Raw genomic sequence first — 26,032 nt, 5'->3', positions numbered from 1 at the left:
GGAGTTTGCTGGATTCATCAGTCAGGCTGTAGGTGGGACAGAAATCACAAGGTGTTTTGCACCTTTAATACTCTTTTCCCCTTGTTAGGATGGGTATCTTCTAACTTGTGCGGGAAGAAAGCCAAAGTATATTAGGACAAACTTCTACTTCAATATTTATTTGAAATAAGTGGACTAAAAACTTTAAAGATATTGTGTGATCTTTTTGTTTAGACTCAATTGAACGTTTTGACTATAAGGTACTTTTCTGTAACTAGGTCCTAAAAACAAGAGCTTTACTTTTTTCATTCCTTATCTTTCTTTGTTCATTCTTCCTGAATTTCTCTTAAGCTTCCTGGAATCTGTGTGATTGGATTTTTATTCATTCGTTCTTAAATATAGTAATATTATCTGAACTATTGTTTGGCATGTCTCATTTCTCCTGAAAGAAACAAATAAATAAAAATGCTTTCTTTGCTGTTAAGTCTTATGCAGGAAAAGGCAGATGAATGATGAATCAGTTCATGATTCTGGCAGTACTGCTCCCCCTGAGGATGTGCTACACTGCATACTCACAGCAAGGTAAATGTTTGATTTTTTTTTTATTTGGAAGCAGTCTACAGCAACTGAAGCTTTCAGTTTGTTGATTTGTAAGTCTCTGATCAAGCAACATGTCACACATTTAATCAAATTATTCTCTTTGGTAAGGTGATAGAGCAACTTTCATTATTACCTTTTGTGACTCCATTATGCAAAAATGCCTGTTGAATCAGCAACTTGCAATGATGTGAAGCCAAGGTGTATTTATTTATTTTCTCATCCTCTTTCTCCTATCATCTGTACTGTCATATTAAAATAATTTATTTCCTCTTTGACAACTTCTATGTTTTTTTTATTTCTTTCCTTTCTTTTTTTGTCTCATCTCTTTAGCATTTCTGTTGGCTCTTTTCTGATTGTACCACAAGATTCCAGGACCAGATTTTTAATTTTTACACTTCACATACTCATCCAATACAAATTCAGAAAGAAAATCTGCATATTTTAAGGGGAAAGAGTTGAGTATAATGATAACTTTAATGCTGTGTGTTTTAAGGTAAAAAATACTTGTGTACTTGCTGCCAGCATTTAGGTATGTCTCCATTAAAAGAAAAAAGAAATCTTAATTGCCCTTGCTGTGACCACCACTAAAAAGGCAAACGTTACCAAGCTCTAGTCTGCATTATGGAAATTGTATTGCCTTTTTTAAGTTGGTGAAGAAAGCAGAGAGATGTTTGGGTTTTTAAAAATATATTGATTATCATACTAAAGGGACAATATATCTTTTTCAGACATTTTTTTCTCTCTTCAACCTTGAAATTCACATGTTCACACACCACTCACCCAAGTCTCAGTTTTGAGATTATTACTAGGGCTCCTAGAATGAGGAAAAAACTTTGTAATGCTGGCAAGTCCAGACAGTTACTTCATTACAGTAACTTAGTCACTTGTTTTCACATGCAATTTTTCAGGAATAAAATTAGTGTCTGTTAATCATAACTATTCACATAGTCTTGAGTTAGCTTGCAAGTTAAAACAAGTCTTAAGATGCCTCAAACGCTTAATTTTGCTAGAAGAGAATATTGTAACTGTGAATGCTGCAAATACTTTCACATGTTAAAAATACACTACAAAATTCTTTAATAGCTACTTTGTAAGTTGGTGGTCATCAAGATTTTGGATATATCCTTAACTATGTTGTTTCTTCTATTTTTTAGTGCTGTGCATAAGCTCCAACTGATTATCTAGACTGTTTTATGCCAAATTCTGTATAAAACAAAATAGTGTGGGGTGTGAAGTGATATGTTGTCTAGCTGAAGAGAGATAGTGGAGGGACACTTGTACACATGGAGGAAAAACAGAAACTAATAAGACCTTAGCAGTTCTTTTATCAAGCTAATTAAGTGTGTCAGGTGGATGTATTCTTTATGGCAAGAAAAGGGATGATATTTTCATTTGGACAAAAAAAAACAGATACAGAGAGGAGATGCTGGCTCATCATCAATGCAGTAGGCATAATAGTGACACTTGCAATTATAATTTGCTATAAAAAGAGCAGAAAGAGGATAGAGAAATTCAGAACATATGCAGAAGTTTCTTTTAATGGTGCACCCTGATAAAGAAAGGGGATTCTGCCAACTGGCTGGCTTTTCTTTCAGGTGTATTTATTTTCTTTCCCTGGACCCTTACTTTTTGCCATTGAAATTCATTGAGAAACTAGCAGGGTCCTTTCCTTCCCCCAGTTCCTTTCTTCCTCTGTTGCTTCAGCAGTTCAGACAGAAAAAACAGTAGAAAACAACAAGGCCCAGAGTTCTAGATCATCTTGTGAATGTGAAATGAGATCCCTCAAGAGATTTGGTACATGGTGTTTCAGGTAAATGGGTAGTGAACATACAAGAATACTGGAGACATTACAGTTAATTCTTTAGCATAAGTAGGATTTTAACAGTGTTTATCTTGTTTTGATGGTGAAAGTCTGGAAAATGTGGGAAAATGAAGTGTGTTTTGTCCTATCTTTACAAAATAAAGTGATACTCCACTTCCGCTGTTGAGTTTATGAATCATTGTGTTGTTTTGGTTGTTCTGGCTCCTTGCCTGGTCAGTTGTTGGCAGTGAAGTTAATAATATTTCTTTTTTCCAGTAAAACCTAAAATTGATGCTCTGTCATCATTCAGTGAAATTTACCCCCAAGCTTTTTACATTGTTTATTTACTTTCAGGCAATAATTGTCACAGGTACAGGGTTTCCTTATGGCAGTATAAAACTGATGCCCATAGTTTTTCAAAGCAGCTGTGAAGCAGCAGGTACACTTTTTAAGGACCATGTCATTACCATAGCCAAAAAGGAAATTTTATTTCTGCATGTGAAACATTTTGCACTTACCACGCAGAGACATTAAGGCTGTGAATTCTGCTTTCATGTAAATTTACATGTTAATAATTGCATAGTAATTATATATTAAGACTGCAGTGAGACTTTATACAAGGTGTGTTGCATATATTTCTTTCTCCAAAACACTTGAAGATACTATAGTCCTGTTTCTAAGACCATATGTTTGAACAGTAAAACTTGATTTGTTCTCCAAGCTTATCTGAAGATGCTCATACCAGAAGTTTTCTCTAGATGGAAAACATATGGTTTTCATTTTGCTCTGACTTTTAGTACCCTTGAAAATCGAATAGGCTAAAAATATCCCAACAGAGTTTCTGGATGTTTTGCTAAAAGAGAATCCTTTGTTCAGCAGTTTTTAATAACTTTGTACCTTTTTTCCTCCATATATTCTTTAATTTTAGTCTGTACTTATATAAACAACAGAGTTGTGTCAGTGTCTGTATTCTCATAATAAACAAATATGCTTATAAAGTTTTATTTGCTTCCTTTGATTGACCTGAGATTGTTATAACTGCTGCTTCTCTTGAGCCTTTTGTTCCTTTCTCCTATTGTAAAAATCCCTGTGTTGGAAAACTGCTGCACAGAGGTTGGGGTAATGCAGCTACTCCAGGATAAATTGCAGAATTATTTGGATACATGGTGGCTACCAGAAGTATCTATCAAAATGTAGATTCTCAGTCCAAATCTCCTGAATTCTTGTGTTTCTGCGAGTGATACATGGCAAAAGTCTAAGGTAGTCCAGTGAGGGAAGTGTATCTAGGGGACAGGATGGAGGTGGCAGTTTTGTAAGGGGCTGCTGAGGTTACTCAATCCATTGTGCCCCTGATGATTCTGGCTGTAATGTATCAGGAATGCACAGAATGCGTCCTATTTTATTAAAAGGTGTAGCTATTTTTGTGTCTCTTTTTCTGTGTTTTGGTTAGGATAAACACTTTGACCTTGTCCTTTTGTAACAAGCAGAAGCACCTTGGAAAGCACCTGTGGCAAAAGAAAAAACCTAGTTACTCAGACGGTTCATCTCCCTGGCTTCATTAACAATCAGATCAAATTTAGGGGGTTTATGTTTGTTTCATTTTCAGGAAGTAGAGAATTGACAGATCAGTGAGTGATATATTTCATTTCTTCCAACAGTTAGGGTTTTTAGGGAGGGGTCACAAAGGAATCATCTAAAAAGAGGAACCATTTAGAGGGTTATATGTACTTTTCCACAGAACAATCTTGCAGGGCCTTTTATTTCCCAACACCAAAAGGGACTTCTGTCTGACTTTTAGATTTTGCTTTATCATGTCATTGTCTAGAATTAAATCCATACCAAGAGAAGTATGCAAGTGCCATTAGAGCTAGGTGTCTAATTCCAGTAGAAGAATCCACAGTCATGACCAAAGTGCTGTGTAGAGAAAACAGGAATGCACTTAATGCTAGACTATGAGCTAAGCTAGCTACTGAGGGAAACCCTCATCCTATTCTGTTAAAATAATGGTTTTGCATGAACTCATTTAGTCTGTATTATGTCAGAGATCAAAACTGAGCCCAGAGTTTCTACGCCAATGATATGAAGGCTTGCTGGGGTTTGGAATTTTTTGGGATTTAGTCCTTCTTAATACATTATGTTGTTCCTCTTTATAAGATTATGATGGTATTGGTCTGTACTCCCATAAAACAACTAGTAAATTGAGAGCATAAAGAAATTAAACAATGTACCAAATGTCATGGTGGGGAGCTATTGAATAGATTAAGGAACCTCATTTTATCCTGCTGATTCCTTAAGAAATGACTTATCTTCCCTTTTGTCATCATTAGCATAGGTCCTGATCACTTACTTTTTTTTTCCTTCAGAACCATCTGGTGTGAAACCTATTTTACCTCTAACCACGTTTTTTTCAAGTCTGCTTTATAACTGAGCTAGACAGTAATATTTTTGTGCCCTTTTTCTGCTCATAGAATCCGATGTGTTTCCAGTAACGTACCTTAACGTTTCCAAGGATTTGGATCTTCAACGGCTGCTGGTGGAATGGGATGTTGTCAAGTCAGCACATGATGCTGAGTTGGCAATATCTTTTGAGATACAAGTCCGTCGAACTGATGAAGCTACTACTGTGTGGACAGTAAGTGTACTTAGAAGAGAAGTGTACTAGTCATTTTCAGTGATGGAAGATGTAGTCATGTCTCTTTGTAAACTCCCTGTCCTAATAGTTTTCCTTAGTGTCTGAACCAGCAACATTTTCTGAAGAGGAGATCACCCAAATAACAGGCTTAGGCCTGTTCTGGGTGTTTTTCTGCTTGTGACTTCTGTATGGGAGCAGCCTCCAAAAAGACTTTTTAGAACTTAAACTGAAAAACTGCACTAGTTCATTTAGAGTTGCTATTTGTCAGAAAGTACATAAAACAGACAAAGTCTTACTTTTCTGAAATCAGGGATCAATATAATAAAATAGGCATTGTTATAAATCACAGTTTACTTTGATCACCCTAGCTGGTGGTGTTTTGTCTCTGAGTATGAAGAACCACATCTTCACTGCAAATGAGTTCTATGCAGTTCTGAAGATTTTTACCACTTTGATATGCTGGATAGGATTTTTATCCCAATGAGTAGATCTCACCCTGAAGTCAGCAACTGGGGCCATATAGCTACAAACAATTAAGCTGGGTTTTTTTGAAGTGTCCTTCAACAAATTCTTATTAAATTATTGGAAGGAAGTAAAAGTGTCTCAAATCCAGGGATGTAGTCCATTCTGTTTGTTCATAATAAACATGACAAGTTACTTTGAATGTCACTACCATACAGGAATATATTTGCTTCTGTGTTTTTCTGATGTATGTGTACCAATAAAGAAGCTCTGTGAGTCTGCTCATACCAAAACATGGACAGCCTATAACTTCTAGAGCTGTAGCCATGTCCCTCAGGGCTATAACTGAGAAATTAAATTTTGAACTGATGGCAGAATTTTTCTTAGAGGAGTGGCAATATGGAAGTGCAGGTGTTGCTGATGGAAAGCAGTACCAGGGAGAAGTTCTCTACTGCTCAGTGTGAGTCACGGCTTTGGCACAAATCATACAAGCAGCACAGATCTATAGGCTGAGAATCTAGTGTGGTTGCTATAAGAACTAAAGCATGTAGAATGATAGAATCTCAAAGGTTGGAAAAATTCTATAGGGTCATTGAGTCCAGCTGTTAACCCAGCACTACCAAGTCCACACTAAACCACATCTCTAAATGCTGAATCCACACATCTTTTAAGTCACTCTAGGGGTGGTGACTCCACCACAGGAATAGGTAACCCAGAGCATAAGGATGCATTTGTAGGCAGCAGCTTATGTAATAGCAGACATAAATAACATACAGTCTCTGAGAGCAAATCCTGGTCATGAGAAGCAGGGTCTTACTCCCGAATATATCAGCACATCAGTCACTCCACCACCGCTAGCACAGATCTGTAAGAAGTTGATTAGCTGACTAGTTACTTAGTGTGAGATCCCGTATAGCTAGTAGAGTTTCAGACATTCATTTTCCAAAGCATTTTTCTCCTTTGAGCTTTCCTGCTGCTTTTGATTATATTTCCAAATTTTCACGTTGCTGTGTTTTCAATACTTTGCCTTACTGCTCTTTGTAGGAATTTCAAAATGTCACGCTTGATAAACTGGGAAAGCCTCTTCATTGGACATGGGACTCAGACATACCTTTGGAGTGCATGTCACATGCTGTGAGGATCAGGAGCAAGGCCAAAACATCAAAAATCTGGAGTCAGTGGAGTTTGTGGGAGTCTCTTCCAGGTAAGCAAAACAAGACTTTGTAATATTGGGGTTTTGTTTCAAGTATAAAACTAGTTTGTAATTCACCAGCAAATGTAACCATGGAGGACAGTTCAGGAGAGATGGCATCACATCAAGAATCCATTTGCTCTAAGCACTAGCTAGTTCCTATATTTTGCCAGCAATAATAGAAGTGCTTCAGGCATTGCTATAATTTGCAGAATATCTCCCTAGACAAAAGTTTTAGAGCTTTTTTTTTTTTTTACACACATTAAAACAATGTAATAGATGAAGTGACATGGGATCTTGGATAGGCACATCCCTGGCCCAGACTCAGGGAAAGGAGGGGAAGCACAGAGTGAGGGGCTTCATGATCTGATGAATGTGTGTTTTTTGTCTGGGATTCATAGCTTGAATTGGTATTACAGAAGCAGAGAGAAAGGAGCAAGTCAGCTCCTTATTTCACTTGGAAGGAATGTCTTCTGAATTATACGAGAATAAACCAGGGAGTGAACCAATAATAGAATTAATGACATCACAAAATTAATCTTTTTTTTTGGATTACCATGTCTTACTAGAGCAGTTTGGTTTCCAGAGAATCTTGTTTAAACAAAATATGCAACTACTTTAGAAAACATGACTCTAGTGATTTTATAATGAAACACTCATTTGGAGCAGCAAAGGCTTTTAGATATTGGAGGCATCATGTCTCCAACAGAAGAGGCATCACAGATGTTCATACTTGGATTGTGACACTCATCTCTCTGTTGTTATATAATGAGCAGTAAGATGCAAGATTCTTTTTTTGTCCCACAGTCTTCTCAATCCTGGAGCTTATTTTTTTCAGTTACAAGTAGATGTGGTACAAAAATACTTTCTTGGTCACAAACTGATCCCACATTACAGACCTGATGTAGAGCTCTCTGAAAGGTAGCAGCCTGTCATCAGGTTTCTGGATCAGATTCTTGACAGCAGATTTTATTCATGCAATATGTGTAAAAAGTTGTGAGTCACTTAAATTCCACTAATGTTCCCATCCAGCAAGCAGTCCAAGATAGAAAGCTATGGGAGTCTCATTCCAAGTTGATTATCCCCTTGATCTGATTCAGTCAATGTTGACTCCTCTTAGCTGAGCCTCTGCATGGCCATGTTGTTTTTGTAGCCCCCTGCCACAAGTCTTCAAGACCAGGTGTTCTGGATATAAGCAACAGTGTCTGCATAGGAGAAGGAGGTGGTGTTCCTTTGTAAAGAGAATTCTTGACATAACACTTTTGATTTCCTATAAATGAAAGGCAGTAAAACAGATTTAGTCTCTTAGGTAGTTTGTTGGACTACATTACATGCTTATGAGTTTAAAAGAAAGGTATTATTACATGTGAAATTCACCTCTGTATTCAGAAGGATACTAAATAAGAGTCTATGAATGGATAATATAGCATTAGCAATTTCTTCTGGAAATGCTTAGTTTTGTGTTCTGGCTGAGGGCTGCTGCCTTGAGCAGATTTTTTTTTTTAATTTTTTTTTTTAATTTTTTTTTTAATTTGCAGGTCTGGACACTTCAAATAGGAGTGGGCCACAAATCTTTCCAAAAGAAAAAATTTTAGCAGAAGGCTCTGATATTACTCTTTGCTGCATAGGAGGGAAAGGTCAAACCATTAAGGAATTCTCTGTATTCCCAACTGTTGATGTTTTCAAGCACACAAACAGTCAAGTCAGACTTCTCACTGTGGAAAATCTGTCACATGACAAAGGATCTAACATTCATGTCTACTGTTATGATGAGGATAAACGGTCACATGAAGCAGCTTTCTTTGTGGGTAGTAAGTGAATACATTTTACAGGTTTATTTTCCTCTTGTTATTAACTCAAGAATGACTGTAGAAAAAATGGATGGGGGAAAAAGCTTGCTGTAAGTTATTATGCTCTTGTCATGTCTGTCTGAACTCCATCTGACTTGAGATTTGTAAATTTATATAGAGAAAACAGGAAAGAAATTAATTGACCCTATGACAGGTGGTTGATTCATAAACATACCCACCCATTCAGGAGTTCAGCTTCCTTGTCTGTGTGCATGTGGTAAAAACTCAGCACAGTCTCATTTTCAAAGGCCAATAGCAATTTTTAAGGATAGAAAAGAGTACAGATTGAATAAATGAATGGATGAGTATTAAAAAAAGATAATGGAGTATAAAAGTGTTTGATTGCTATTGACTCGTGGTATTGTCTTGACCATCTCTGCAGAGTAGCCAGTGAATAACTGTAATTTCAGTAATAGCATCTATAATAAACCAGACTTTGTACTTATCCATTTTCTAGCTTGTTAATGTTTAAAAAGGTTGATGAGTTTTGCCTTGACTGCCATAATGGTTTCTTTTTGGTTATTTTTTCTGATAAGAACCACCTGATACACCTAAAGATTTTTCTTGCCAAACTCAAGACATGAAAAGAGTAACATGTACTTGGAGAGATCAAGAGACCTATCTCTATGGAAAGAATTCACCAAAATACACAGTGTCTAAAACGTAAGTCTTATTGTTGTAGATATGTGCTGTACCAGTCACCTTCTTTCCTTCTTTCCCTTAGAATCTGTGGATTTGTTGTTGTAATTAGCTGCTTACCTTTTTCTACCTCACTGATCACTTATTTAACAAAGCTTGAGCAGTGCTGAACTGCTCTGAATCAGACTAGCTATAACAAAGTTGGTAGTCCTTTAGATCAAGTTCTGCCTGATAAAGCTTATTCTAACCATTCTTTTGAGTTAGTAAGTTTGGATATTGTTCTGTAGATAGCAAGATACCCTGAAATCAGGATGTAGATAACTTAAAAGTATAACATAATTGTTGGGTAGCACACACAACAGATAACTAGGATCTGATCAGCTGGTAGGTTGAGTATTAGTGTGGTCATGATCCATTGGCACTTAGACCGAGTACTCTGCCTGATTAACTTCCCTAGTTATTTTCCTTTTGGATTTTAGAGCTTTAGATGTTGATGTTATCCTTATTGAATCCTTGAGCCACTGACAATCCTATCTCAAATGTCCTTCATGTGTCTATAATTTCTATAGCTTCAGCTGGCCCTTTTACTTTAAAAAAAAAATCTGTAGACTTTCTCATAGCTCTTTCTTAGCAGTCTGAGTCAAGGCAACACAGCTGTGGGATATCAGACATGGCCCTTGCATGTGAAGAGGGGCTTTACATCAAGGTCTGCAGAGAAAGGGAAACTCATGAAATGGGACAGATGCCTCAGAATCACAACAAACTTTAATCAAAATATCTCAGCAGAAAACAGGCCAGCATTGCATACACCTTCCTGGTCTCTGCATCATTCACTTCCATTAGGATACTGGGATGCTGATTTAAAAATGGAAGGTTAGAAGATGCACTTCAAGGTGCAGTTAAAATTACAATTTCATTTAAAAGCTTAATTGTAAACATGTAAATTATTTAAGTCTTGGCAAATAAGTCACTGGTTTAGACTATCCATAAAGAAGTTTCTAAAAGCAATGTAGCTGTATCTTAAAAAAACAAACCTGCATTTCAAAGGAAACTTTTTTTAAGAGTATTTGTATGCATCATACTTCGGGGTAAAGAAAAGAAGTGTGTGGCTTCTTATATAAGGCCCCTCAGCCTTATTTTTTATGATGCCATATTCTAGTTGGACATCAGAAACTTTCAAGATCTATGTTGATTATATATTATGGACAACTCTTTTTGCCTCTCTCCTACCTCTCACTTTCTTTGATAGGTCATCCCAGAAAACGGCTCTGTGCAAAGCAAGTTGTTCTAAGAAGTGCTCATGCTCTTGGAATATAGGCCAGCAGCGGATCTGGAATGTCACAGTGACTGTGGAAAACCCACTGGGAAAGAAAACTGCCACAGATGTTTTTGATGTAAATCACAGACGTAAGGGTTTTTTCTATACCTTTTTTCTGGGCTTTTTGTTGCTCCTTCTGAGCTTGATACTTCTGTGCCCCGGTTTGAAGTATGGAAGTCCTTGATTTTTATCTTCCCAGTTTAATTTCTTATCTGTCCCTGTGCTACAGTTACCTGCTCTCTCTTCAGTTTCACCTTCGGGAAGTTGTATGAACAGTAGAAAACAGCTTTACTCCAAACATCAGATTTGGTAATTGGAATTACCCCCTTAATGTTTTGAAATCTGCTGCTTTGCTGAAGCTGGCTAATGGAATAGAAAACAAAATGATACAAGGATATAAAATGGGATGTTTAAGCAAAATATCTGTGTAGGTTACTTGGGAATTGATATGATACGAGATGTGATACATGTGTAGGAGTTATTGCTGGGAAAGAAGTTATGGTGCTAATCTGCTTTTGGTCCTAATATGGGATGGTAACCTCCACTGTACTACTGTAAGGGAGGAAAAGTAGTTCATCAGTGACAAGAGGCAGGTTATTCTCTAAGTATCTAATGGCTGTGGTTCCTTGTTCCCAAATAGTTGTGTCCTTTATCTCAGTATGCCATGGGTCCCCTAAGCTTCTTCCTACTCTTGCCTCAAAACAGCTGGGTGTTTCTTCAGTCTCCAGCAGTATTTCCAGTTCTCCTTGAGTCTTCTTCAGTGTTCCCCAAGTCCTGTGGTTGCAGGAAGCAGGAGGCCATATGTGCAGCTCAGAAGCTGACAGGACAATGGGTGGCCTAGGAGGTTGTTGGTGTAACTGCTGCACCCTGGCACTGCTTCCTTTCTCAGAGGCATTACTGACAGTTTTGCAAGACACATTTTTTTTATATGAAGAAACTAACGTTAAATGTCTGTGTTTGATTTGTCTCAAGAGAGGCATGAGAATTCTAAAATTTGATTGTCTGATTGTTCGGAAGTGGAAGAAATAGGTCAAGAAAGTGGAGGAGTAAACTGACAGGTTGTATGTAGAGAGACAATACAATGTCATAAACTCAGTTTTCATGGGAAGTCAGGCTAGAATAGTTTACATTCAATGTGATAAGTACATTAAAATTTATTACAATATTATTTTTCTGGTCCTAGTGATAGTTGCAAGTTAAAGAAATTTTGTATAATATGTGTGATAAGTTAAGCTTTTAAATAGTGCTTCCTGTAAAATCCTTCATTTTTTTCTCTGATCCTGCAAATATTTACATTAGGATTTTCTTTCTTAAAGGACGACAGTAAGTAAAGGAAAATGTAAATCCATTTGTTTCCAATTCTGCATATGCTACTTTGGACCTTCTATATCAAATACAAACTCTTTCAAGTGTGAAAGTCCTCAAATTGTATTTCATGGAGTAGTGTAATTCAATCATGTGAAGTTTTAGGATAAAGGGTACAAGCATTACCCCTCACCTGCATTGCCCTGCCCTCACATTGCATTGCATTCCTCACTATTGTATGATAATATGGGAGAGTCTGAGATTTACTTCACTTGCTGAATACTCTTGCTCTTACACAGCAGTAAAGAATCTCTGAAATCTTTTGGAAGAAGTAGCATTGTCACTGTTTGCTGGAGGATAACTACTGACAGGAGTTAATGTTAGAGTGAATAAAATTGTTGTCAAATAATCAAATTCTGCAGTGTAGAAATGTGTCAAATGTTACCATATTATATCATGGTAGTTTCTGCCAGGCCCTGAATTAGAGAATTTTAATTGTTTGCAATTAATGTTTCTCTTCCTTTTATCCATGATGCTTTAAAACTTTTCTAAGTAGCACAAGGGGAATTTTTAAACTTTATGTAACATTTACTTGCATTTACATTCTGAAATGAAGTTTTACAATTTATATGTGTTTCTTCTAGATTAGGAGAAAAATCTCTATTTTTTTATTTGCTTTTACTACGCAGCTAAAATATCTTAATATACTATTGCATGTATTTTATGTTTTGAAACAGCTAACTCAGATTTTCCATTGGCAGTGTATCCCACTGCACCTTTCCAGGTTTGGGAAGATTGTACAGATACAGAAATGACATTACACTGGAATTATGAAAACAATGAAATTGAACTCTTTTGTCAGACTGAAGTGCTCCAACCTGATGGAAAAGTAGAACTGGTATGAAACCTGAATTTCCTAAACAAAAATATAGTGAGGATCTCTCTGATGTGATTAAAAAATAAGTACCCAGCAATACAAATGCATTATAAGTCTTGTGAGCATGTTGATTTGTCTGTTTTCTGGATTTGTTTGCTTCCCAAGCTCTACACTGATTATGCAGTCCATGTGGGCAGCCACTCTTTGCTCTAACTCTCACTCCAAGTACTGCCTGTACCCTGGCAGAAGTATGTGGTATAACTGGTCTGACTATGTCGCTCAGTGCTTTGCGGAATGGGTTCTGAGATTTCTTGAAGTTAGTGAAAACACTGAAGGGCCTAATAATCGTTAAGTTGTATAATACATAATATATATATAAGCTACTGGTAATTTTGATTTATTTCAATTGCTCATGCCATTTCACATGTGCCATTTCACATGTGCCATTTCAGAGCAATGTTGAAGGTTTCTTTTGTATCAGTCCAAGCTTTTTCTGTGTGCTAGTGATTGTAGTTGATGTTAGAGTCTGGTTTCTAGTGGTGAAATCCCAGAACAATTTTTCTTCCCTTCCTCTTCAATCTCTTTGAAGATTATTTGACTAGATTCCTTATCTTTTTCCACCTCTTCCACAAATGGTGAGCTTGATGGACTTTTTGCCTGTTTACTGTCACCTCTCTATAGCTCTTTTCTTAGAAGGCAGCTTGCCTCTAGCACATTAAAAAGGTGCAGTGCAAACACAGTCAAGCTGCATTCTGTCTTTATTGTAGTTTAGGATTGTAGGTGTCAGATCAAGTGACCACTGCAGTTGGCCATTGCAGGGGACAGTTTTGAGAAGAGGCTGGCTTCTTGATTGTTACCAGAACTCACTCTGTCTCCTAGGAGAGAGTGAGGTAAAGGCTGGGAAAAAAACATGGAAAGAGAAGATGGCTGTAGATTACTCTGCATATATATGGAACAACATCCTACTTTTATATGAGGTAATAGCCCAAGACTCTGTGAGGCCAAGATTTTAGTAAATTCCCTCTTGGATGTAAAAAGTACTCAGGTGGAGGGTTCTGAGTAACTCAGACAGTTACACAGAGGTGCTTCCAGCCTTCCTTTTGAATCTCCCACTGTTTTGATCTTGTGTAATTTTTGCTTTTTTTTGATTGTGGTTCCATGGCTTCCTTTCCCAAGTGATGCTTAACTGTCTCTTGCAGGGTCTAGAGGAAGAGCTATTTTCTCAGAGCAGGACACCTTGCTGAGGACGCTGTTCTGAGCTGTGCCTGTTGTGTCTGTGTTTTGCAGCACAACAGCTCTGTCGCGGACTCGAGGCGCATCACGGTGCGTGGGCTGCAGCCATACACGGAGTACACGGCCAGGGTACGCTGCGGGGCGGTCAAGCACTTCTGGAGGTGGAGTGCGTGGAGCCAGCCCCTGACCACCAGAACAAAGGAAGGAAGTATGTCCAACCCGTTGAGAAGCAAAGTTTGATGGATGTTCCTTGCTTGCCACCTCTCTTTGCTGTTTGTTACTCTTCTGCTGTGTAGTTAAAGCAGAGGCCTGTTGCATGCATGAAAGAAACACTCTATACAAACTTCAAGAAGATGACTTCCTAAAGTAATTGTCAGCCTACCTGTTAGTCTCGAACATTCCCTGCTCTGCAGGCAGTGGGAAATGCAGTTGACTGGGAAGATGGACAGACTGAGATACAGTGCCCTTTGTGGCCTGGAGGAAAGGTGAAGAGGTGGGAAGAGTCTGGTGACTGCAAATAAAGGTTTTCTAGGGAAATTAAGCAGACTCTAATTCAAAAAAAGGAACAGAGGGAAAATTATGTTAAAGGATAATGTTTGGGCAAGACCTGGGAGTGAAAAGGAGATGTTGTGAGTGGAATTTCTTCAAATGGGAGGAAGCAGTTAAACTGCCTATTCTCTCCACACCCAGAGCATTCTCATTTTATTGTTTTGCTGTATTTGTTGCAGCTCCATCAGGGAAACTGGACATATGGAGAGAAATTACACCAGTTCTTGGGGGACGAAATGTGACCTTGTTCTGGAAGGTGAGACATACCTACAGAAATATAAACAAAGCTCTTCATAAAGAAATTTCCATCTCTTGGAAACTTCTCCCATGATTTGTGTGCAGCTGTTAGCAATTCAGTATGAAAATGTCTTTTACAAATCTAGAACAGATTGTATATAAAATATCTCAGAACACATGTAGCTATATAGGATGGTGTGCTGTCCTGGAATTTCAGGAATGCAATTCTATTTTTCTAAGTATTATAATAAGACAGATCCCATTACCAGGACTTCTGCATTTCCATTTCAATCAGTATGTATGAATGTATGGAAACAAGTGTTCATATTTTTACAGAAATAACACATCCTGTTAGTTATTTAAAATTCTGAATGATTCTCTCATATTTGTTCAGCAAGATTTACTAAGTTATTGTTCTCTTCCTCCATAACTTTTTTTCTCAGCAAACACCAAGTTTTCAAGCAAATGGAAAAATTATTTCATATGAAGTAACCTTGAAAAAAATGGAAGATGGCTCCCAGCCTGAAAGCATCTCCTTTTCTTCATTCTACAATAGCACAAGGATTTTCATTGATAACCATTCCTATAAAATCAGTATTGTGGCAAAGAACAATGCTAATTTTTCACTTCCTTCAGTATTGATCATCTCTAGAGCTACAGATAACAGTAGGAGTACTTTCAGTTATAATTATATTACTAGAGTTTTGTTTCTACCTGTTTTGAATGAAGACAGAATTTGTCATCTTGGGCAAAAAATCTTACCTCTTAACTCACACCACTGCTGTATGAAAATTATGACTGTATTTTTTCCTACAGGGTGGCAGATGTGTGTTTATTAAGCTTAAGTGCAGAGAGTATTTCCACAGAGCAAAATACATTTGGCCTAAAACTAGGGCCTCAGAGGTACCTTGATGGTGCTGCCAGTGCCAGTGTGATTAGCTTATTCTGACTCTTTGACTCTAGGTTTCTGCAGCTGATTTTTTTTGGTGAACATGTAACAATTGCTGGATGGTTTCTGAGCTGTCAGCTTTCAGAATATGAAAGACCCCATATGTCATTTAGTGAAGGAATGCAACTCTTTTATTGTTGTTTTCAACTGGTTAGTATAGGAGATGTATTCATTTATGACTCTGAAGTGTCATGCAGGACGATAATAAGAGATTCTGTTTTGTTCATTCCTAGGCACTGGAGAGCTTGAGGAAGAACAGGTCAATGGTACAGATGACGGCATTTTTATCTCCTGGGAGCCCAGAAGTATATATAACAGTTACATTATTGACTGGTGTAACTTTCCCAGGTTGGAACCTTGTGATTTGCAGTGGAAGAGATTTGGACCCAACACTTCCAGTGCTGTGATCAGCTCAGGTGAAAGCCAAACAAATATTCTTTCTGGCTGTGCATCAGTTCTTCAAGCTGTGGGCATTAATTGAATTTAGGAAACAAATATATTTTTTTAAATATTTTGAGTATTGAATTCTGTGCTGTGCAGGTGTAATTCTTCAAAGGCATGTGACATCATGTTTTTCTACCAAAAAACTTGTGTCTAAGACACAAGTTTACCAGCACCATTAAGCCTTGGAATGCAGCATACTATATTAGAAAAGTCAGCACAGTATGTTAGACGAAACCTTTTCTGAGTGGCTTATAGCAGTATCTTGAAGGAGGATGGTGAGGTTAATGAAGAAGTTAAAATAATTTAGCAAGAGAGATACAGAAGGGCATCTATCCTATCTGTAACATGGATCAGAAGTTTAGACTCAGGCAATTTAAACCCATGGTGTAGTGAGAGATTTGGTGCTGTCAGTGTGCCACAAATGATGTGTCTCAGCACCAGTCTCCTTGCTTAAGATCAGTTGCATGTTTTTTATCCTGCTTGTGGCTAGCAAACCTAAATCCTTCCTGTCTGTGTGAAAGTTGCTCTAATATGCTTCCACAGCTACAAGAATTTATCTTTCCTATTGTCTCTCAAGCTGAGAGCTCACTTTGGAATGAAATCTGTTTGAACAAAATTTGTTGGAACACACATAAATTTGCAATAGAGGAGCTGCACCTCAATTCTCACAAATGTACAGAAACTTGCACATAATGAAAAGGACTGTGGTAACACATGGGAAGAGTATTGTCAAATTCTTCAGTGGTTTGCACTTGCTTAATATGAATGGGAGTGAATATCTGTGAGGATAACAACGAATCTTGATATCTTGGATATATGTTTGCATCAAATATTCCAAAACACAACCTTTGCCTGTGCCAGAAACATAAATGAAATTGTCCTTCTTTTTGGTGCATTTAGAGTCTATTGTTCTGTCACCTTGAATACTGTATGGCAAAAAAATTATATATATAAACCTCTCTCCCAATTCTCTCTTTCAGACAGAATAAATGTGTTTAATTCACACAATGCACACCAAAAATTGGCTTGCCCTCTGTCTCCTTCAGTTGCTTTAATAGCACAATAGCACTCAGAGAAGGTGTCTAATACGTTATTGACCTTGGTAGGGAGCAATTAAATAAAAGTAAAGTTGAAAGACAAACCATAGCCTATTTTTATTGAACTGTTTTCTAGCTGCTTTTGTTCCGGGGGTGAGATACAAATTCCGCATCTATGGATCTGTTGCTAATAGAGCATCCTTACTGGAAAAAAAGATTGGTTATCTTCAGGAGCTGCGTAAGTTGGCAACGTATTTGGGGTTTGTCCATTTGCTAAATTGATCTGTCACAAATGGAATAACTGCCTCCTCCTCCAGCTAGATAAAATGGGAAGTTTTTGTGTACTTTCTGTATCTTTAGTGAGGCATTTAACATACATTATCAACATACAGGCCCTACTTGGAGGATATTTGGTTAGTGGCGTGATCAGGTAGAGCCCATGTTTATCAGGAGAGCTAAACAAAGCTGTTATTATCAGTTATTGCTGATAATGTGGGTGCATGAAGGCCCTGTGAAGCTGACAGTTTCTGTAGAGAGCTTTGTTCAGCTTTTAAATAAAGAAAGATATAAACATAAACACCACATGTGGATTTTTCAAATGATAAGAAAAAAGAGTCTTGAAGAATACTTGCAAGTTTAACTTGAATTTCCTTTCTTCCAGCACCTTTTCTTGACCCTATTGTGAGAAAAGTTGACCTGACTTACAATTCAGTAACACTGTCTTGGGATTCTTATCTCACAAATGAGTCAGCACCTGGTTTTGTAAGAGGCTACCACGTTTATGTGTCACCTATACAAGGGAACTGCAGTTTGAAAGAATCAATAAAGCACATTCTTTCAGGTAACTGAGCTCTCTGCTACAGAAAGTTGTGTCATTGATACAAGTGGAAAACTTGTTGGTATTGCAGCATCTTAGAAAGTTCACATTAGGCAGCGTGGCTGGCTCATTCAGCCCTCTCTAGATTTCAACACCTGTTGCTTTTGGTCCTCTCTGTGCTTGAAGTGCTGGTAAGCAGAAGTGATTCCTGGCTTTATAATGATTTACAGCCCACATCCTCTTTTCCATGACTCTTTTTTAGCTCCAGAAAAGACTTCGGTACTATAGGAGGAGTTCTGCCTCTTGTGATGTGAGTTCTGGATGAATGTTGAAAAACATCTGTTTGTGCTCTACTTGGATAGAAGGCATGTTAGTCTTATTAGGACTTGGGGTATTTTAGGAACACATGGGATACAATTTATTTCCTTCAAAATTGGAGCACTGTATAAATTATCCATGCAAATTGTTTTTTAGTGAAAGTATTTGTGTGTTTACAGTGGAGTTCCTTCAGCAGAACTGAGCTGTGAAGTGGCACAAAGCCAAAAATTTATCGCACACCTTTCTGTTCCACATGCAGAACCGCTCCAGATGACTTTGCTCCATTATAATTTTCAGATGTTTCCAACACATTAAAAGACTATATTTTAAATTTTTTTCCATGCCTTTTCTTCTGCTTGGGTCATGTCCTCTGTTCTGCTGATTAGACTAGTGCCAGGATGAAAAGTATAGTTTGAACTGAGGGAGGCTTATGTAGAAGTTTTTGTCAGAACTGAAGTAACCATAAGTACCATAATTCTGTAAGTAATCCCAGTTACACTTTTAAAAGTTTAAATCAGAGATTTTTCTGTTTCACTGCTTCTGCTGGCAGACAAGGGGTGTGACTGAAAACAGCAGAAATAACCTAACCCGTTTCTCCCTGGGGTTTGGGAGTTGCACAGTAGAGAGGCAAAAGAGCTCTTTTTTGAGGCAGAGGTTTCTTGCTTTTGATTATCTTCAAAGAAATTGTCATGAGCTTAAGGGCTAAAGGCTTCTGGTAAAAAAAAAGAAATGACAAAACTCAAATCATTCTGGTACAATGCTCAAGGAAAAAGAAATTAAAATAAACAAGGTTCAGTCCTTGTCAACAAGTTGTTAGGTGTCTGCCAGAGGAGAGCAATGCTGTGGCCAGTCCAGTTAGAAGGGATGTGAGTCCAGCCCAGTGGCAGTGAGTCAGGATGCATCATCCTTCCTGGAAGAAAGTGTGCAAATTACAAAGGAGGCGGATTGCAAATGCTTTGTTATTTCAGTTAACTGGTTTTGTAATATTTTGTGGACAACTTATTGCAACCTTTCAGTACCTAACAGGGTGCTTATAAAAAAATGGAGAGAGAGACTTCTTACCAGGGCCTTTACTGATAGGACAAGTGGTTATGGTTTTAAACTGAAAGAGTATAGGCTGAGATTAGCTATTAGGAGAAGATTTACTGTGAGGGTAGTGAGGCTCTGGAACAGGTTGCCCAGAGAAGCTGTGGATGTCTCGAAGTGTTCAAGGCCAGGCTGGATGGGGCTGAGTAACCTGGTCTAGTGGAAGGTGTCCCTGTCCATGGAAGGGGAGATAGAACTAGGTGACCCTTAGTGTCCTTTCTAACAGAAGATTCTGTGATCCAGTGATTCTGTCTGATCTGTTTTCTTTTAGATGAATCAGAGCTATGTAAATACACAATTGAAAACCCAGAAGAAAAGAGATACACCGTGAAACACCTGATGCCAAACACAAAATACAAAGTAGCGGTTAAAGCATTTACAGGTGGAGGAGAGACTCCCATTGTTAACTTTAGATACATAGATACACCATGTAACTGTGAGTACTGGCTGTGAATAATATCCCCTAGCAGAAGGATGGGATGATTTCCAATGTTATAATAATCTTCCTTTCTTAAGTGAACACATTTAATTCAATGCAATATTCACTTAAGAAAGACTCTAACTGAGAAATGATATGAGCATACCAGCATGGCATTTTGATACTTTTAAGTAGAAAGGATTCTTTTTAAATTTTAGAATGAGACTAATTTACATCTTTATTTAAGTATTATATCCAATATATGCACATTTGCACATATAGTGAGTCCTTTTTTTTATAACTCATTGAAGAATTGTATTTAGATTTAGCTGCTTTTCTAAAATAGGAAAACCTGCAGACTTGTGTGCAAACAGGTTATTCCTGTATGGACTCTTGAACTTCCAATGTTGATTCTTACTCTCACCCATCTTTAAAACTGTTGCCAAGTTCACTCCTTCATAAGTCAGTACAGAAGGGTTGTTGGCATGGGCACAGTAGTTTGCTAACTGGGCAGATTTGATCACCAAAGCAGAAGAGAAAATCACTTGCCCATAACTTTTTCCCTTGAAAATACCAGTCAGCATGGTTGTGAAACTTAGGATCCAGACTAGAGACGCCTGTTTTGAATAACATTTTGGGGCTGGAGATGAAGGTGAAGGGATGGGAAAGGGGGAAGCATTAGTTTATGCAAGGAGAGTCCATGTTTTAGGCTAACTACTACAGTGTCTGAGCATCATGGCACCCTCACAGGCATAGTTTTGCTTCTAACACACAAGTTCCAGTGCCCATCAGCCAGCCAGATGTTTGTACAGACAAGCAGAGAATAAAAAAAAAGGCTTAATTAACCCTAAAGAGGTACAAGAGATGCAATGTAACGTGTCCATTCCGTCCTGTGGTTTGTGGTAGGGATGCACAAACTCTCTGGCACAGGGCAGGAGGGCACTGGACAAGGCAGAGGGAGAGCAGGCACTAACTAGCGCTCCTCCCAGCCCACTTACAGCCTCAGTGTTTGTGAACAGCATAGCCCAAGGCTGTCTTCCAGCTAGAAGGAAATACTGAGATCCCTGTATCAGCATAAATCCTGGGAAACCTGAACACTTGTGTAGTGTTTTTCTTGCTAGCTAGTCCAAAATGGAAGTACAGATGTTGTTCATGTCTCACGGTAAAAATCTGTCTTCTCTGCAAGTCTGAGAGAAACCTTAAACAATACTTAATTGAGGTTATAATTTTGAAAATTAATCTTACAGCTAAAGTGCCAATATGAGGGCAAATAAAAAGCAATCTAGTTATTATTCCATTCTAAATAAAGGGAATCCAGGTCTAAAGGCTTATGGAGATATCCCAGAAATTCCAGCCAAGCTACCTTGCAACCATGGACCACACAGTTTTACTGCTGGGTTAGTGGAAGGCATCCCATGCAGTCTTGATGTTTTTTTTGCCCCAGAAAATCAAGCTATATTGACTTTAACATGTGAGAAGTTAAAACCAGAATTTTAAAGTATTTTTCTCCCACAGCAAACATGCTGCACTTTGTATTCCTGCTAGTGATAGTTCCAACCCTAGTAGCAGCTATATGCCACTGGAAGATGAAGTGGTAAGTTGTAATGCATGTGTCTGTTGTAGACAGACAGTATTACTAATCTAATTCACAAACTACTGCTGCAGCTTGTTGCTTCCAGCCCATTGCAAGGCCCCGTTAATTTCTTCCTTTGGCTGTCTGATTGTGTGGATGTTTTAAGTACTTGGCTTGTGGCATTTCTGGGACACTGATCATCTTTGGTGGCTTCTGTTGGTATGTGCTTTGAGAAGAGAACAAAAATGTCATTTGTTTTGGTCTCTTATATCCAGGGTGAAGGAGTGCTGCTGTCCTGTAATACCTAGTCCTAGCAAGAGCAAAGTGCTGTCATTCAAAGAATTTAAGGTAATATCACTGAACATCTAGAGTTTTCATTTTGTCTGTTCTTTGCATAGTAGCTTTATGAAAGAGTACTATTCTTGTGTTGACTGCATTTAAAAATTAATTTATTAACAGTTTTTGTGTTGACTACTTTTAATTGTTATACACAAATTAACACAGTTTAGTATTACCATTTAGTGGAAGACTCTTCTTTTGACATTCACGCGTCTCTGCAATGACCAGCTTAAATTGCAGTCTGTTACTGTGAAAAGAAAATGCACAACTGGAGAATAAATGAAATCTTTTGACCAGCAGGTGATTCCTCCATGGTTACTGTTCAAACCACTGTACTGTCTGAACTCAGCAGCCCAGAGGATGCTGGACTTCCCTGCAGCCTGGGAGATGCATCCGCCCCAGTGCCCACAGGAGGACACTGCAGGGCTGTGCACTTGCTGGCCCTGGGAGGCTGCAGAGGGTTCTGCCAGGCTTGGCTGGGAAACATAATTGGCAAAAGACCTTCAGCTTCTTCTGTAGCCCCTCCAAACTGTGACCTGCTGCTTCTGTATTGTGTGCTGGGGGCTTCAAAGCCTTTGCTCTGGCACAGGTGGAGCTGCTGGTGTTCACCGAACAGCAGCATGAGAGCAAGGAGTGAAGGACACCTAACAGCCACCGCTGCTGTCTGCCAGTTGCTTCTGCCTCAAACTAAAACCAGCACGTATCAAAAACCTGGCTAAATTTTTAGAGTAGAGGGACATGGTTCCATCCTCAAATATGGTCATTGTGAGTTTACTTAAAAAAAATCTCTAAATAAATAGTCTGATAAATTTCACATAAAATACAGATTCCATTGAACATCTTCTATGTAGGTTTTCCTTCAAATTCAATTATTTGAAAAGTGGTAACTAAAAAACACTGTGTAGGGATATTCAAATTCCTTAAAGTAATCACTCTCTTTTTTCTACTCTGGACTTCTTTCATTGAGTAGTTTTTTTGTTTAATGATTCTCTTGCAGATTGATTCTGAGAAAGTTATGAAGATAAATGACTGCCTTCCTGACATGCTAGCCATGGAGAGTAATGATGAAGCTCATAAATTGCATCCTGTTACCTGGAGCCCATTATCTTCAACACCAACTGAAGATAAGATTGATGGTCACAATTCTTCCTGGATTTACCCTAGTAAAAATGTAGCAAGGGACTTCCCACCCACACCAACACCTCAAAATCATACTTGTTTTGAGAATTTTGCTTACTCTTCTCCACTTGAGGCTGAATCTGATCCCTACCAAATACCAGAGACACTGGAAGCAGGCAAGACAAATCAGACAGTGGTTCTGTACCAACCACAATGCTACATAGATATTTTTCATGAGGACACAGCCTCAACCACCACAGAAACAGTTGAGAGAAAGAACAGTCTGAAATACATCTCACAAACAGATACATGCTGGTTGGGGGAGAGGGTTTGATGTTCTGTTCTCCACTGAGTCCATCCAGTCAGTGTTTGGCTACACACTGTGAGAATTTCTAAAGCCACGGCTTCTTTTGATTAGGGCTCTCACAAGCCCAGATGCCTGACTTCCATTAATAACAGCAAAGCTGTTGTTTCTGGACTAGTTTTGAGTACTGACTTACACAGGAATTATGTGTGTTATAGTTCCATTACAACTTACGGGCATTATATGAGATTTATAGGCTGGTTTGTGGCTTGTGTTATGCAGCAAGTGATATCACAGCAATCTGTCACAGGCTGATGCAGAGAACTGCTTTATTTTGCAGAGATTTAAAGTATTCATAAGTAGAAGAGCAAATTAAACAAGGGGGAAGGTCGTGCTGCTCAAGGCGTGCATTTTTCTTGCAGTGCTCTGTGTACTCTACCAGTACACAGCCAGTGTACACTCTACCACCCCAGCCAGTGGGTACTGTGCTGCTGGACATGGAGCATTACCTGGTCATTTTGGGGGCTGGGTTTATTTTCTCTCCCTCCAACAATATAAGGCATCACTGTAGAAGTGTTACTGCACACAGTGTGGCTCATTCCTGGAAGATTTGAAGGAACTTTGACTTCAACAGGAGTGCTGCCCAGAGCACCCAAATCCATTGATCGTCCTTTTACTTACTTGTGTCCTAACTACACTTGATGTGTGAAAGAGCACAGAAAACAGATTTTTATAGGGATTTTTTATTTTTACCCTGCTTCCATATGTTGTAAATGGGGCTCTTTACACTTCTTCTCTGCCTAAAGACCCTTTAAAATTGTCTTAACTATACATTGAAGAGACGTAGGGAGTTAGGTGTAAAGGAGTCAATTTTCCAGAAAGACAGAAGTGGTACCACATGGTATGGTGCACGTGAACTGAACTTTTGGCATTAACCCCTGTACTTCCCTAGCAAGCCCCAATCAGCCAACCAACCAACCAGACAGTCTGGTAGGAAGCACATATGTCTGAATCGCATTTTTCAAGGACATCATATTCAGCCTGCATACATCTAGATCTCTCAACATTACTTTTGCATGTGTTAAAGAAACAAAACCAAAAAAATATTTACTGTAACATTCAGAATCCCCACAGTAGACAGCAGTGAATTTGGCCTTTCCTTTTGATTTCGGAAACTTGGACATTTGTAATGAAGGAGTACATTCAGAATTGTAGCTGAAAGTCTTATCCAATTTACCTCAGTGCACAAGGAACCCTTTGGTTTTACCTCCTTATGCTGTTTATAATCCGTCACAAAGAGATGGTTTCAGCTTAAGAACACAGCATAAGCAATTCTTAAAGGTGAAACAAATGAAGAATGAACATTTTGATGTTCAGCTTGTTTGCTAAAATGCAGTTGCTTGCCTTCTCTGTGTTTAGCTAGGCTAATCACACTCCTAGAAATGAAACAGCTGCAGACAAGATGAGTTCTGATACTGAATCACATCTAGTTTTTACACTGTTGCTGACAGATACTGTTGTAATGTCACAAGCTGTGTTGCAATGGGAAAACCATTAAGACCTTGCACAGCTTGTGGGCTGAGACAAGCACTGCCTGTAAACAGAGGGAGAAGTCTTCAGCCAGGAAAGGGGGAGGATACAGACACAGAGATGACACCGTGCCATGTCCATCTGAGTGCTGTGCACAGGTGCAGGTGGCTCACAGACTAGAGAAGTAGAGAAGAGTTTGCAGAATGGTCCTGCCTTTCAGCCTCCAGCCACCCAAGTAAGGAAATGCAGCTGGGCACATTCTGCTGAAGGGCAAGAGAACAGGGAGGATAAGGAAGAAGGTTGATTTGACAGATACATACCAGGGAAACTTCCCCCCTTTAGCTTAGCCTCTTCTTTGAGTAACAATGCATGTGAAGGCTTGATACCACAGTATCTTCATGCATGAAACATTTGCTTCTCCAGAATGCTTCACAACATTGTATGTACTTGCATAACTTAAAAGCTTTGCTGCTGGAAAAAAGGCCAATAAACATATGAGCTTTATCACAACCAACACAAAACTTCTCAGCTGTACATTTCAGAAAAAGGTGTATTTATTCTAAAATGTTGAAAATGTATCCTAAATCAAGAACTAAGGAATTCAGATCTAGATGTCAGTCAAAGAAACCAGACTATTGTACAAAGCATTTTAAATTCTGACATTGCTGCAGTTCCTCCTGCCAGGGGGACAGCTGCAACCTGGCACAACTCCCAGCTTTGAAAAAGCTGCTCTCACTGAGGCCTGGCTGCAGCAATTCTACCCAGGAAGTGAATGAAGGGGTTTGTGGGTTCAGCCAGTTGTGCCTTCTGGTGGGGGGGTGAGACACATAGGCCTGGCTGAGTTCCTACTTCTCAATCCCCTGGCTATTCCCAGGGAGATCCTCCTGGTCTGATGAAATTCCATTATCTGGACTCAGTGACATACTTGACCACATTCCAGATCAGTGGGTGAGGGAAGAAGCCGGCTCCTCTTTCCCTATAAACCCTTCTGCTTCCTGGCTCTGATGGGCGGTGCTTTGTGAAACCTGTGCATAAAAAGCATACAAGTGGAGGACTCTAAGGACAGTATCTCTGTGCCAGTAAAAGGGCACAGTCTGGGCACCAGAACTGAAGATTAGAGAAGTATTTTGGCATATGTGGAGAAGTGTGTATAATTTTTATATATTAAAACATCTGTCTGGTATTAATAGTTGAAATGAGTCCAAAATTGTAAACCTTTTTTTTTTGTTCATAATGCAACATTTCTCTTGTTGAAATGGTAATACTTAAGCCATCACATAATTAAACATAATTCTCAGTATGTTAAATTTTTAAAATAAAAATGGTATGTGAACTATTAAAGAGTCTCTGTATCTTATCAAGCATTAATGTAATTTTTTTTTGCAAAAAAAATTTTATTTGGGAAGCTTCTGATTGTTCTAGTT

General features: G+C 38.5%; 1 protein-coding gene across 1 annotated transcript; it reads left to right on the top strand.

Annotated features, from left to right (window-relative positions):
- The first annotated feature begins 485 nt into the window (after positions 1 to 485).
- On the top strand, positions 486 to 25,962 carry OSMR (oncostatin M receptor). Its single transcript, XM_031507398.2, has 17 exons — positions 486 to 561; positions 4,849 to 5,012; positions 6,519 to 6,678; positions 8,205 to 8,477; positions 9,053 to 9,179; positions 10,405 to 10,562; positions 12,540 to 12,676; positions 13,943 to 14,096; positions 14,617 to 14,693; positions 15,118 to 15,340; positions 15,857 to 16,039; positions 17,241 to 17,342; positions 17,766 to 17,945; positions 19,597 to 19,761; positions 21,259 to 21,337; positions 21,592 to 21,664; positions 22,653 to 25,962. The coding sequence occupies exons 1-17, from the start codon at positions 489 to 491 to the stop codon at positions 23,106 to 23,108; spliced, it is 2,784 nt and encodes a 927-aa protein (XP_031363258.1). The 5' UTR covers positions 486 to 488; the 3' UTR covers positions 23,109 to 25,962.
- Positions 25,963 to 26,032: the final 70 nt, after the last annotated feature.

The sequence above is a fragment of the Lonchura striata genome, chromosome Z (genome assembly GCF_046129695.1).
Source record: "Lonchura striata isolate bLonStr1 chromosome Z, bLonStr1.mat, whole genome shotgun sequence".
Classification (NCBI taxonomy): domain Eukaryota; kingdom Metazoa; phylum Chordata; class Aves; order Passeriformes; family Estrildidae; genus Lonchura; species Lonchura striata.
The sequence above is the reverse complement of the archived record's forward strand: the minus strand, read 5'-3'. Positions and strand labels throughout refer to the sequence as shown.